The sequence below is a fragment of the Candoia aspera genome, chromosome 3, assembly GCF_035149785.1.
Source record: "Candoia aspera isolate rCanAsp1 chromosome 3, rCanAsp1.hap2, whole genome shotgun sequence".
In the NCBI taxonomy this organism is placed as follows: domain Eukaryota; kingdom Metazoa; phylum Chordata; class Lepidosauria; order Squamata; family Boidae; genus Candoia; species Candoia aspera.
This window is the reverse complement of record NC_086155.1, coordinates 100,571,462-100,584,887: the sequence shown is the minus strand read 5'-3', so window position 1 is coordinate 100,584,887 and position 13,426 is coordinate 100,571,462. Positions and strand designations below refer to the sequence as shown.

The 13,426-nt window shown below is 38.3% G+C and overlaps 1 protein-coding gene across 4 annotated transcripts in view; it reads left to right on the top strand.

The window, feature by feature from the left end:
• The window catches only part of ODR4 (odr-4 GPCR localization factor homolog), a 28,386-nt gene extending 19,042 nt beyond the window's left edge, over window positions 1–9,344 (top strand). For all 4 annotated transcript variants that reach the window (XM_063298414.1, XM_063298417.1, XM_063298416.1 and 1 more), the window contains exons 10-14: window positions 198–326; window positions 1,617–1,707; window positions 4,000–4,185; window positions 7,826–7,918; window positions 9,000–9,344. In XM_063298414.1, the coding sequence (XP_063154484.1) occupies window positions 198–326; window positions 1,617–1,707; window positions 4,000–4,185; window positions 7,826–7,918; window positions 9,000–9,067 (567 nt within the window). In that variant the 3' untranslated portion in view covers window positions 9,068–9,344. The remainder of the gene's footprint in view (window positions 1–197; window positions 327–1,616; window positions 1,708–3,999; window positions 4,186–7,825; window positions 7,919–8,999) is intronic.
• The last annotated feature ends 4,082 nt before the right edge of the window (window positions 9,345–13,426 follow it).

The window sequence follows — 13,426 nt, the reverse complement described above, 5'->3', positions numbered from 1 at the left end:
ATGTTTTAGTATTGTACATTTTGATATCAGTGTTGGTAACCAACAGGAGTCTTTGGAGATTACGGTGATATAGATATCTAATAAATAAATAAGATCTTCATATTTCCAGCAGAATTTACAATTATAAAGGCAGGGTAGAAGTGGCTAATGTATACTAAAATATAATATTTGTGAATTCTGTGTACTCTCTGTTTCAGATGCAAAATACAATCTCCAGATCTACAGCTACAGTCCAGATCTGCAGTGGTTCCATAAATCTTAAAGGAGCTTTAAAATGTAAAGCTTACATCCATAATAACAAGCCTAAAGTTAAAGATGCTGTTCAGGTACTGTTACTACCCCTCATCTTTTGAAGAATGTGGTTGTTGGTTGTTTTCCTGTACCACCCAAGATCTCTGATTTAACCTGCAATTAATATAAATGAGGGATATAATTGTAATAGTCCAAATTTCTTGCCCAGAGTTTCCATACATGCTTTTCATTAAAAATGAACCCAAGGTCTATATTAGCCCTCTCTAGTTTTGTCATGTAGTCCCAATACATCTGCAAGCACCAGACTGGGGAATGCTCATTTTGATGAAAGTGTTGACAGGGTGAGCATAACTGGAGCGGCTGATGGTCTTAAAAGTTGTTTTTTAATGGAAGTGTATATTTCTGTCTGTTTATTGGTATATACATGTTAGCTGTTTTGGGCATTTTCATTGTTTTTGGTGTATTTTTTATATGTGCTTTTATAATTCCATATAAAATATTAGTAAATATTACTGTATAACTTAACTTGTGGCCCACCATATTTATATTTACTTGACCTTATTGTTATTTCAATGTGTGTTTTTGATTAAGTGGGTTCCCTTCTTTTTTCTTCTGAAGTTTTCTTCGGGTAGAGATCTGGAAGGTCTTGTTATATGGGCTTTTTATGGCTACCCATGGTTTTTTTATGCTGTGTTTTGTTGGAACAAATCAGTCCCTGGGTTTGTACAAATCATCATCTAGCACAGTGTGATATATGGACATAGCCAGCCTCTCACTGGTTTCTGAAGCATAAAAGATGATGAGAATGAGAAGGTCTTCTTGTCTTTGCTTTCAATCTGTGCATCTAAAAGCCCTAAGGGGAGTTCAGTCCACTTTCAATATCTGTTTGATTTCTGTAGAGAGATAGCCACAGTCTTCCCCTGCTGAAGGAATTATAATCAGACAGGATGCACATAATAGTTTGATCCTGTAAAAATTGCTGCAACCAAAGGAGACTATTGCCATTTCTGTGACCTCCCTCCCAAAACTGACCAGCAGTCAAGCCCAGAAGGCAGGCTGAATTTTCACAGTGTGTCATGTAACCTGTTTTTATCACGCAAATTCTAATTTCTCTGCAAAGATGGATGCATTTGGCTTTCTTCAGAGTCAGCATCTCTGTATATTCCCTGGCAATGATTTCAACTGTTTTATGAGTTTCAGAATGAACGTGTCTTAGGAATGTACAAAACTGGGAACAAAATGTTGCTGAGAACCCCAGAGCACTTCATTTCTCTTCCTGACCACACTGATCTTCCAGGGTTGATCCGCAGAATGCTGGGTTTTGCACATGCATTGCTTCTATTCTTCTGTTCTTGCCTTTGCAGGCCTTGAAGAGAGATATAATAAACACTCTCTCTGATCGTTGTGAAATATTGTTTGAAGATCTGCTTGCCAATGAAATGCCAGGAAAGAAAAGTAAGAGGAGGAGGAGCCCAATAACACAATCATATGCTTTTAAAATTTAATGTAGTTACTCCTGACTAACTTTATTCAAGCTTATTTCCACATAAGTTTGTGATTTTTAGAAAGTGCATGAATGTTGCATGTGTATTATTCTATACATTTTTCCTAAAAATATACTTTTTATAAGTATTTTGATTTTGGACTTCTCTGTCATAATATTTAGAAAAGTGGAGTGATCTAAGGAAAATTGGGTAAGGGATGTGTGAATAAAACTAGAACCTACTTGTATTTCCATCAAAATATGTTGCCCTACAATTAGGTGTCCCAGCATTATGCCTGGAATCACCAACATGGTGAAGCGGTGTGCCCATGTGTCTACAGAGGATTCCAGGCTCCCTACCCACCTAATATATACATTTTTCTCAAACACACACACACACACACGGAAGTTTGCATGTTACAAAGCAAAGTGCCAATTCCTGATTCATCTTTTTTTTTCAAGAAAGCTCAAAAGGGCTCCCTATATTTCCCTAGAAAATGAAAATGGTGAATGGCTGCTGCCTAGTGTTTTGTTTAGAAGTGTGTCCCCCATCCAGAAAGGTGACAATGTTAACAAGAGATAGTTGGGAATGTAGAGAGGATAGGGAGATTCTAGTAAATTGATGCTTTGCAACTGGATGTGTACTATACAACAGCCATATTGTGAGGAACATGCTTTTTTGCAAGTATACCTACATGTACTTAACCTACCAACTATGCCTACCACCCCCCGAAGCTGGGGATGCTGGCATTACAATGAGATCTTCTGTTGCCTTCTTTCAGAGAACTGAGTTGAACAGAATATCTTCTGGGGTTCATATAGTAGAAACTGAGAGCTTTTCTTGCCTTTTTGTTTTGCTACACTCCACTGCATGAACTGAGTAGAAATAGACACCTATCCTAATTTACCTGTTTTTTGGAAAGGTTTCACCTTTACCTAATATAGCCAAGTAGCTTATAATTTTTAGTTTCCTCTTCAGGGGGCATATGTTGTGTTCATACGTGAATGCTATTGCATGATATATGCTAACTACATTTTACTGCTGAAACATAAACCATTCAGAATTATTTTCCTTTCCTCAAAACATTCCACCCCTTTCCATGTTTCCTTTTCCCTTAATAATAGTCTTTTTTTTTTTGGTGTCACAGACTACAGTGGCAAATGCTGTCAGTTATATACTGCTTGTTCTTCTCTTGCAGCAAAAGCGACAGTCTTTTGTTTCACTATGTTCTAGCTTTCATGGAGAATATGCCTTTGATGACATGGACTGAAAAGATATTCTAATCTCAGTAAGCTGCTCTGGCCAGGAAGCAGTACTTGGCTAGTATCAAAAGACGAGAAAAGCATTATGTCAGATAAAACTGTCTTCCCTCTCACCTGAGAAGCTAATCATCATAATAAAAAACCCATGGTCCATCTTTACTGATGAATCATATTTTCTGGCCTCTTGATAAGTCATGCTCAGTAATCAGCCTCCAAGCACAATCACTGCTTCAACCTATCTTGGGTCTGGCTGCTGTTTTAGGGATGGGGGCTTTAATCCAGTCTCCCAGTTTTTGGAAGGGTTACAACAGACAATCCAAGGATGTTCTGAAGTCATTGGAAGGAGTTTGGGTGGCTTTTCCCCATCTACTCTTTGTCCTTTTGAGATGCTTTTAAAGGAGGGACATGCGTAGGAATAATCTCTCTTACCATTCCCACCCTTAAAATTTCCTTATCTCTGTAAAAAACAGAACAAAACAAAAAACCTGGACATAGCTGTGCTGCTGAAATTCAGCCATTTTGAAATTGAATTTTGACAGTGTGGTCTCTCTAAGTACCACCTTTATCTCAATAGAAGAGAATACCTGTAGCTCAGGGTTGAACTGTGGAGTTTTTGGTGCTCTCTGAGCTTGGGTGTTTGCTTGCAGACATTTCATTACCCAACTAGGTAACATCATCATGCCTTTATCTTTTTATCTCATGCCTTTATCTCTTGCAACTAACCCAAAAGATTCATGTAGCATTCTTCAGTGCACTCTTAAAAATATTGGAAATAAAACTTAATATAAAATTGGATGCTGGGAGCTTGCTGGTGTATGAGATATGCTTATTCAATGGTAATAGTGATACTCTATATGCATTTCTTCCATATATGAGATATCTTACAGTGGTAAAAGAAACAGCACGTGTGCATCCACAGACACTGTGTATAGTATACAGCAGTGCTCTTAATGGGTTTTTTTATTAGTAATTAACAAGGGATTCTCTTTCTTTGTTTTTAGATTCTGAAAGGGAATATCACATCTTGCCTTGTAGAGTTTTCACTCCCATTGTGGGATCCAGTGTGTTGCTTTGTGATTATAAGTTTGGTGATGAGACAGTCAGGGAAATTCAAGAGCATTTTCTTGAAATGCTGGATCAAGCTGTTCAATCAGATGATTTCCATATTGCTGAGGAAATGAATACAGGTAAATGTAATGGCTAAAGTTAAAAGTCAGATTGTTCTCTGTTAGGAATTACTCAGAAGCTAGATTTGAAGTGGAAGCACATTTTAATTCTGATTCATAAATGTTCATTACTTTAAATGGTGTTTGGGGTTCCAAAGGCACATGAACCTTTGAAATTGTGAGGGCCTTGAAATATGAAGGACATGTTTACACTGTCTGGTTGATGTACTGTATGTCCACAACATCATCTTGTGATATTTGGAGGAAGTTTCGTTGGGGTCTTTCTCACTTCCAAAGCCGGTAGCCAGTGTTAAGACAGTAAGCTTAAGGGCAATGCATTATAGTTCAGTGCAAAACCACCTTTTTAAATGCAAGCATTTTAATATCTAAATTAGTTTATTTTTTAAGAGCTAGGAATGTTTCTTAATCACCAGGAGGACTTTGCAGTATGTGGTCAAAACGTGTTTATTAGTTTTCCTTCGAGCAAAGGGCCAACTAAGATGATGCCAGAGATCTTCAACTAGGATCTATCTTTTGCTCCTAGGATCTATCTTTTGCTTAAAACAACCTTGGGAGACTCATATTTGCAGCCAGACCATAGCCCAAGGAAAAAGGAAATAGGAACGATAGTGGTATTAAACCTTTTCCATCTGATGTCAGAAACTCAGTCAAGCATAATTATGTCTTCCCTTCAATAGTTTGTAACCTTGGGGTGGGCTATAGAACAACCTGAATTGGAGCTGTAGCACAGAAAAAAGTTAGAATTTTTTCCATGCCCTGACCACAATCCAAGTAAGGACTGCATCTTATATGTTGTCTAGTTTAACCCTAAGTGAAAACACCAACGACTCACTTTCTTGGATAACATGAAACCAAAACATTCAGAAAATGAGCTTAAACTCTCCATTCCCCGCAAATCCTTCACACAAGGATGGTGGGGAAGCTTCTTAGAGAATAAGCAGTTCAAAGGAAACAAAACAAAAGCTAGGATGATTTTCTGGAAATTATCTCAATATCATAGTACTGATTGTGTTACCTGCAGTTGCGTTATCCATGCAACTGCATAATAGTGCACTAGAGCAACTGATGAATAATAGAGACCTGCTATTTCAGTGGATTGCTTCTCAGTTTAGCTCAGTGACTTCTGCTAGATGTAATAATTTACTGGATTGAATAAAACCTGTGAGGTAGTTTTCATATTTATTTAAAATGTTCTTATTGCGTTTGAAGCATAATTTTATCAAACATGTTCCTCTGTGCAACTGATAACTTGATAGGTACTTCACAGATCTATATTTTAGGAACTTCTGTTCCTTATCATGAACAAGTAAGATATACATTAAGTGGTTTGGTTAAGTCCCAGCTTCTGTTTACTAAAGGTTTTGAACAGATAAACACAAATAAGATTTCACTGAGGGTAATCTCTTCCCTTTAATTTATTCTTTAGCTAGTTGAAGGTTTAATGAATCCGAGAATGAGCATCCGGGCCCCTATGGGTCAGAGTAGCCATGACTTGCATTAGAATAGTTGTGATTGAGATGACATCCAAGGCAAGGCAAGTGGGATTGGTCCATTGAATCATGCTGTGCCCCAAAGTTGTTTTTTTAAAACTGAAATACATTTGGTATTTCATTTGGGTGAGGCGGTGGGGGAGATGTTTCTTAAACTTCGTTTGCCAGTTTGAAATTTCATTTTTATTTCTTCGTTCCCCCTTATGAATATAATATGGGTTGGGCGGTAAAGAAATATTTATTTATTTGTTTGTTTATTTATTTATTTCTCAAATTTCTGTCACCGTGCATCTCTCCCAAAAAGGGGACTCTGGGCATTTTACAATAAGATCAAAATTAAAACCTATACATTACAATATAAATAGATCAATAAAAAGGTAAAATAGATATAAAATATGACAAATAAATAAATAAAGGGTTTCTAAGAACAACAACAACGTGTGAAACCATTTGGTTGGGTTGCTGAGTTTACTTCATTTTATATTGATGGCTTACAGTCTATTAAGAAAGAACTAATATGACACTGTTTGCCAATTTTAATAACACAGATTCCATTTTACCTGTTGTGACACCTGATGGCCACACGGGATATTCAGATTTGTAAGGGAACATTTCTATAAACTCTATTTCTGAGTAAAAACTAAGGGGCGTGTTGTCCTAGGGCGCCATCCTAAAACTTATGTTCAACATTGTCCGGTAGAAATTTACCTGGGTAGAACTTCCGGTAGCTAAGGGACACAATACTATCATTATACCTCTTAACTGTTCTCCTATAAGTCAGCTTATTTTTTCTAGTTCTGACTGGTTGCAGTGATAGATACTCCATCGTGTTAAGTAAACTAACTTGTGGAACATATTTTGTTGATTCTTAGATTTTGCAACTATAGAAACGTTGACTACTTATGTACAGAATCATTATTCCATGAATTTAGTTAACAGTGTATTTGTTGGCAGGTCATAACATGGAGTTCTCAGTCCTTTCTTCTGAAAAATGCTGTTAAATATCCTAAAATTGAACAGTCCAGAAAATATAGCTTAAATGAATGAATGCCAAAATAGATGAACACCATCTCTGCTTATTTGCTATAGCTATGTAGAGTTTTCACTGTCTCTGCTATATCATAAATATGCCCATTGCTTTTATATCATATTTACTTACTATGAGCATTCAGAAAAAAGGTCAGACATAGAAATATTGAAAAAAAAAATGACTTGCTTTTAATGGTTCTTTATTTGGGGAGATAAATTTTGTACTGTCTCCATAGTTGGAATGGATCTATGTAAAAGCTTCTATTTACGTATCGGTAGTCCTTGACTTACGACCACAATTGGGACTGGAACTTCCATCACTAAGCAGGGTAGTCATTGAGTGAGTCACGCCTGATTTTGCGACCTTTTTTGCTGCAGCTGTTAAGCGAATCACTGCAGTTGTTAAGTGAATCACATGGTTGTTAAGCGAATCTGGCTTCCCCCATTGACTTTGTTAGAAGCCAGTTGGGAAGGTTGCAAATGCCAATCACAAGACCCTGGGATGCTGCAACCATTGTAAATACATGCTGGTTGCCAAGCGCCTGAATTTTGATCACATGACCACAGGGACTCTTGGACGGTTGTAAGTCACTTTTTTCAGCGCTGTTGTAACTTTGAATGATCACTAAATGTATGGTCATAAATTGAGGACTACTTGCAGATTATATGTCAGCATTTAGAATAATAATAAGCAATATGTGGTAAACGGATTGCTGATGCTAAATATTATGCAGGAAATATTTTGAAGAATTTTGTGTGAAAGAAATAATGCATATGGATAGTGCACACGCATTTCTTGTTCATTTCCTCAGAGATCCAGTATTTAATAATTACTGATACATGTCTTAAAAAATTATTCTATGTGTTTTATTTGGACGTTCTGCCTTAGATTGTGATTTTGATGTCAGTGATGTCTAAATAAGACCCAGGGCTGTTTATATCTTGTATTCAAAAAAAGAAAAAAAATACGCAAAATGAATTTACATACGTGAACTGGGTTTTTCCAGCTCTGAAATACTCTTTTTAAAGAGTTTTGAGGAAGGAAACAAACAGTGGTTTAGAAATGGAGTTCAGGCAACCTACAAACACATGTTTTTGTCTTATTCCTTTTACCCATATAGTTGAAGTAAACCTTTCAAAGGAATTACAAGATAACATGCAACCAAAGCAGGTGACAAAAGAAACACTCCTGTTGAAACTACATCAAAATATGGGTATGCAGATTTCAGCCTTTGTTCTTGCACTACTTAAAATAGTCGTTTTCTTTCTGAATATGATTTAACATACTTTCTCTGATGCATTCCCCTGCAATCTTGTTTACATTTGTATCTAATTATTTTTAATATTTATTTAATATTGTTTTAATTGTTGGTTTTATTGTACTCCAACCAGAGTCACATTTGTGACGTGGGTGGCTATATAATTTGATATAGATGGATGGATGGATGGATGGATGGATGGATGTAGTCCTCATTTAGCAATTGACCGCAGTTATGAAGGTGATGAAAGAGTAACTTTGCAATCAATCCTCACATTTATGACCTTCTCAAGCTGAAGTAAGATCATAAGCACAGTCACATGGTTTCACTTAGAGACTGCTTTGCTATGTGACCAAGTTGCTGGTCCCAATTGTGGTCACTGAATGAGAGAGAGAGAGAGAGAGAGGATATTAAGGCCCCTTGTTGCCTATGGACTCATTTTTTTGGTTCCTGATTTTCTAGCATTCTGTTGCTGCTGCAGTTACTCCTTACAGGTGTACCTTACAGACTACCTTACAGGTAGTCCTCACTTAACAACCATTTATTTAGTGATGGTTCAGACTTACAACAGTGTTGAAAAAACAACTTATAATTGCTTCTCACACTTATGATCGTCGCAGTGTCCCGTGGTCACGTGATCACCATTTTCAACCTTCCCATCTAGCTTCTGGCAAGCAAAATCAATGGGAAATTGTGTGATTTCCTTAACAGCCACATCGTTTGCTTAACGCCTGTGGTGATTCACTTAACAACCGCCACAAAAAATGTTCATAAAATCAGGTTGGATTTGCTTATTGACCACTTCACTTAGTAATCAAAATTCCAGTCCCAATTGTGGTTGTTAAGCGAGGATTACCTGTATTTTATTAATATACTTTTCTTCTGCCTGAGGAAACCCAGAGCAGATCCACAGCAGAAAGACTATAAACAATGTACTATAAAACTAAACTAGTAAAAATGCAGCATTTAGCTGGAGACCAATTAAAGTAAAATTAATTTGAAATACCAATTTATATTATCTCTTTTTTTTTTTCAGGAATGGTGGTAGCAGTGGCAGTTGCCATATCTGCAGTAGCTTTCTCCTTTAACTACTTCAGTGATTAAGCTTCAGAAACCAAGAACAAACCTCAAAAGTCATGCCATAACAAATGTACTCCAAGGATGCAAGCTTCTTGAACTGAATACATTAAGATAATATGTCATCATCTAACAATAGCAATATGTGGCTCTAAAAAGAAATTATCTGTCATTCTCTTTCTCCATGAAAGTAACGTAGATGGTATACTTTGGGGGAAAAGTGGGAGGACCCACACCATCAACTGGCACATATAAGAGATTAATTTAGCTTTCTCCTTACTTAATAAATTTTTTAAAAACCCTACTAACTGTGATTATTTTTCTTCATCAATTCATCTACCCTGTCACAGAAGACATGTGAATATAAGGTGTGCACGTTTGTTTATTTCACAGTGCAAATATCCTATGCCAACCCTGATGGGATACTGGGGACTCTGTTTTATAATAATATAACATATAGTAAAAGACTTAGTTGCTATGATGGATGCCCCAGCCAAAGGTTCATTGGAATAGGACAGATTTTACTTGGCCTGTGAAATGCAAGAACAGTAACTCTATACTTCTGAGAGAGATTCCAGAGATTGGGGCCTACTACAGAGAAGGCCTATCATCTTGTCCATGTTCTCTTCATACCCATCAAGGAGGAATGCTCAGTACACCTTTCTCTCCCCCGCTTTTTTTTTTTTTTTAAAAACTGGTTTATTTCTCTTTCATTTGGGAAAACTTTATATGTTAGTGATAGAGATTGTTCCTCTCCTGCAAAATAAACTCAGATGTGGTCCATTACTTGTATATAAAAATGTTACAGGCTTGGATTATAGTGCAGGTGTCTAACCTGCTGTGGCTGCTTTTGAAATATACAAACTTTATTTGCTTTCTGTTTTATGCCTCTTTCATTGTTCGGGACCTAGACCCTCAAGGGATTGGATGGTTTCCAATATTGCAAAAATAAGTAAAAGAAGTTTGGTCTGATCTAGTGGTTAAAGCAACGGGCTAGAAACCAAAAGTCTGTGAGTTCTAGCCCTGCCTTAGGCATGAAAGCTGGCTGGGTGACCTTGAGCCAGTCACTTTCTCAGCCCAGCTCACCTCAGGGTGGTGGTGGTGGGGAAAACAGGAGGAGAAAGGCATGCCTTGAGTTATTTATAAAAGTAATAAAAGGTGAGATAGAAAACAGATAAATAAAGGTAAAGAACTAATCTGCCCTTTTATCTGAATTGCTTTCAATATACTTGGTCAGATATCAACTTGGCTATGTTGGTCACCCGATTTATAGGGACTTTATCTATTTAAAAGTTTGTGTGCTGCTCCATTCCAGACTGTCTCTTACACATTAATTTCTCTTCAATTTATCACAGAAAAAGTCTCTAAGGGAACATCTTTAAGAGATTCTGGATTTATATGCCTGTTACCTGGATTATGAGTATGTGTTGCAAGAAGTCTCAAAACAAAATACTTTGCAATGCTATTTTTGGAAGAAAGTTAAATAACGATGGGGAACACTCAGGAATGCAGTGGGTGTTTAAAGGCTTATTCATCAAGGGAGTATCCTCTTGAGGAAGTGTTCCCTTTAGAATTCTTTCCTGCTCTCAGTGCATTCTGTTTGCCAGCCTTCACTTGCAGTAATTGTTAAAACTTGATCTGAATTTTATATTCACCTGTTCTCAGATTATTATCTTTCTCGCCTTCTTGTACATGAAATAATCACAATATGGGCTGGATCTGTGTTGTTTTGGTGACTTTGAGGCTGGTGTGATTCATAGTAGACTTGACTTGTCCTGCTCTGAGGATTTGGAAATGGACACAGAGAAGATAGCCTAGGGTGAAACATCTGATAGAGGTTAGGCATCAGTTCTGCCACCCCTCCAAATTAAGGGCAGGAAAACTTAGCTTTTTTCTTCCTACCCCCTCATTTTCCCGCTGGTAAAGTGACTAAGACACCGGTCAGAATGCCTTGAGAGAACCCAGTTCTAGAGCCATCCTACTCTGTTGAAGTAATGACTTAAGAAAAGTAAAGAGCAGGATCATGCCTGCCTCATCCATGTGGTCTGTTGTGAGCTTGCTTCAAGGTTCAGTAGCTAGGAGAAGAATAATTGAAAATGTTTTCATCATTAATGACAGATTTCCCCATCGTTCCTGCCAAAGCAACTGCCAATTTTCAGACTAGAGATTCTTATAGGCAAATCCTTTCTAATGCAATTGCCCTTCCATTATCCAGGTCTTTTATGATGGATGTGGGTGACACAACCTCTTGTTTCTTAATCATCTTGCATTTTTCCACTGTTTCATGGTTTCCTGAGTAGCTAAAACATGGGCTGCAACTTTTGCTTTAGATCACTATTGTATTGTAAGTTACTCATTTTCAGATTTTAAAAATATGATTCCCTCTATGGTGGTATGGTTAGCTCAGCTTTTGACAAAGTGGAATGTCACAAGTCAGGAGTAATGCTGATTGCTGTTGGTGGAATCCAGACCAAACATGGTGACTCAGTCAAATCCTGTGTGCAGCGAGGACAGAACTGATGGTCAATTACCTCTAGTGGAGTCAAAACGAGGGTGATGTTCTTGATCTCTCAGTGGATTGCAAGATGAGAATTCAGAGGAAATAGATATAAATCAGACAGTTTAAATGTAGTCCCATTACTGTATATTTCACATTTCTTTGTGGCTTTGGGCTTCCTGCTCCAGGTACATTTGCCTTAATAATGCATTGAACGTGATACCTTTACCCTTTGAAAATTCAGAAATTGCTATACCTCTGAGAGTGAAGCAGTGATGGCTTCTCTTTTTACAGATGGCAACCATGTTGGCAGGACTTTGTTAGCTGGGGGACTTTTGTTGGTTTTAGGATATGGTGGAGGTGAGGATTCGGTTTTGAGGTTTGGATGTTGTTTTTTTGAAGGGTGCTCCTGATCATCTTACTGGGACTCCAATGGTTGAGGCTTTGGTCCTGGTGGCTTTGGACTCCCAATGGAGAGGGACTTTTGGGATCCTGGGCTGGCTTCCCAGCTGCCTCAGACAGTCAGGACTACCTTTGGAGTGTGTGCCGGTTAATGGCGCCCAAGGAGAGACAGCTGTGGTGAAGCCGGGATGGACAGTGCTGGTGGTGCTGCAGTACTGCAGTTGGAACTGCCATTCAGCTGAGGACTCATGAAGCCACTGAGCAGCTGTTTGGCACAGCACTAGCTATGGCGATGCTACCGCAGCACCTTCCATTCACCAGTGTTTGGGGCTGGACGTGTGGCAGAGTCTACACTGGCTCCCAGTTGACTTCTGGGTGCAATTCAAGGTGCTGGTGATTGCCTTTAAAGCCCTACACGGCATAGGACCAGGTTACTTCTCCCAAGAACATCTGCCTGCCCCACACGATCCCACAGGAAGGGCATGCTCCAGGTTCCTTCTTTTAAATCTTGCTATCTTATGGAACCTGGTGTGCCTCTCACGTGGTTGCCCCTGTTCTCTGGAACAATCTCTCCCCCCCACCTGATATACCATAGGCCCCAAGTCTTTTTGCCTTTAGAAAAGCCATTAAGACCTGGCTCTTCCCCCAGGCGTTAGGGGCCAGCTGAGTGGGAGTCCCCCCGTGGTTGTTTTGTTGTGTGTTTGGTCACCATTTTACATTTTGTATTTATGTACTGTCTGTTTATGATTATATTGGTGTGTGTGTATTTTTCTTCTTTTTGATTTATTGCACGGTTATGCTGTATGCTGCCCAGTTACACTGTTTGAGTTGGGTGGCCTTATAAAACTTATAAATAAATAAATGACTGATCTTATCATAGCTTTCTTACTATTTTTCCTATTAATCTTTCAAATGAATTTATCAGTTTTAAAATGAATCATTGTGATTGGAGAACATTCTTCTAAGATTTGTCTGAATCCAAATGTCCACATATTTTTGCTTGGGATCAGGTAGCAAACCTAATTTTATTGGAGTGGCAGATGATTTACTCAAGCTTAGTGATGCAAGTTGTCTTTGGGTGGTTGATATGTCTAATCTAAGGATGCTCAAATAGATGTGCATTTAGTTTGTTTTCCACTTTGCATGCTAGATTTCCATTCCATTCTGTCAAATGTATGTCTGCATTCTTAAATAAGGTAAAGGTTTCCCTTGACATTAAGTCCAGTCGTGTCCGACTCTAGGGGGTGGTGCTCATCTCTGTTTCAAAGCCAAAGAGCCAGCATTTGTCCATAGACACTTCCGTGGTCATGTGGCCGGCATGACTACATGGAATGCCGTTACCTGCCCGCTGAAGCGGTACCTATTAATCTACTCACATTTGCATGTTTTCGAACTGCTAGGTTGGCAGGAGCTGGGACTAGCAACAGGAGCTCACCCCGTCATGCGGATTTGAACTGCCAACCCTCTGATCAGCAAGCTCAGTGGTT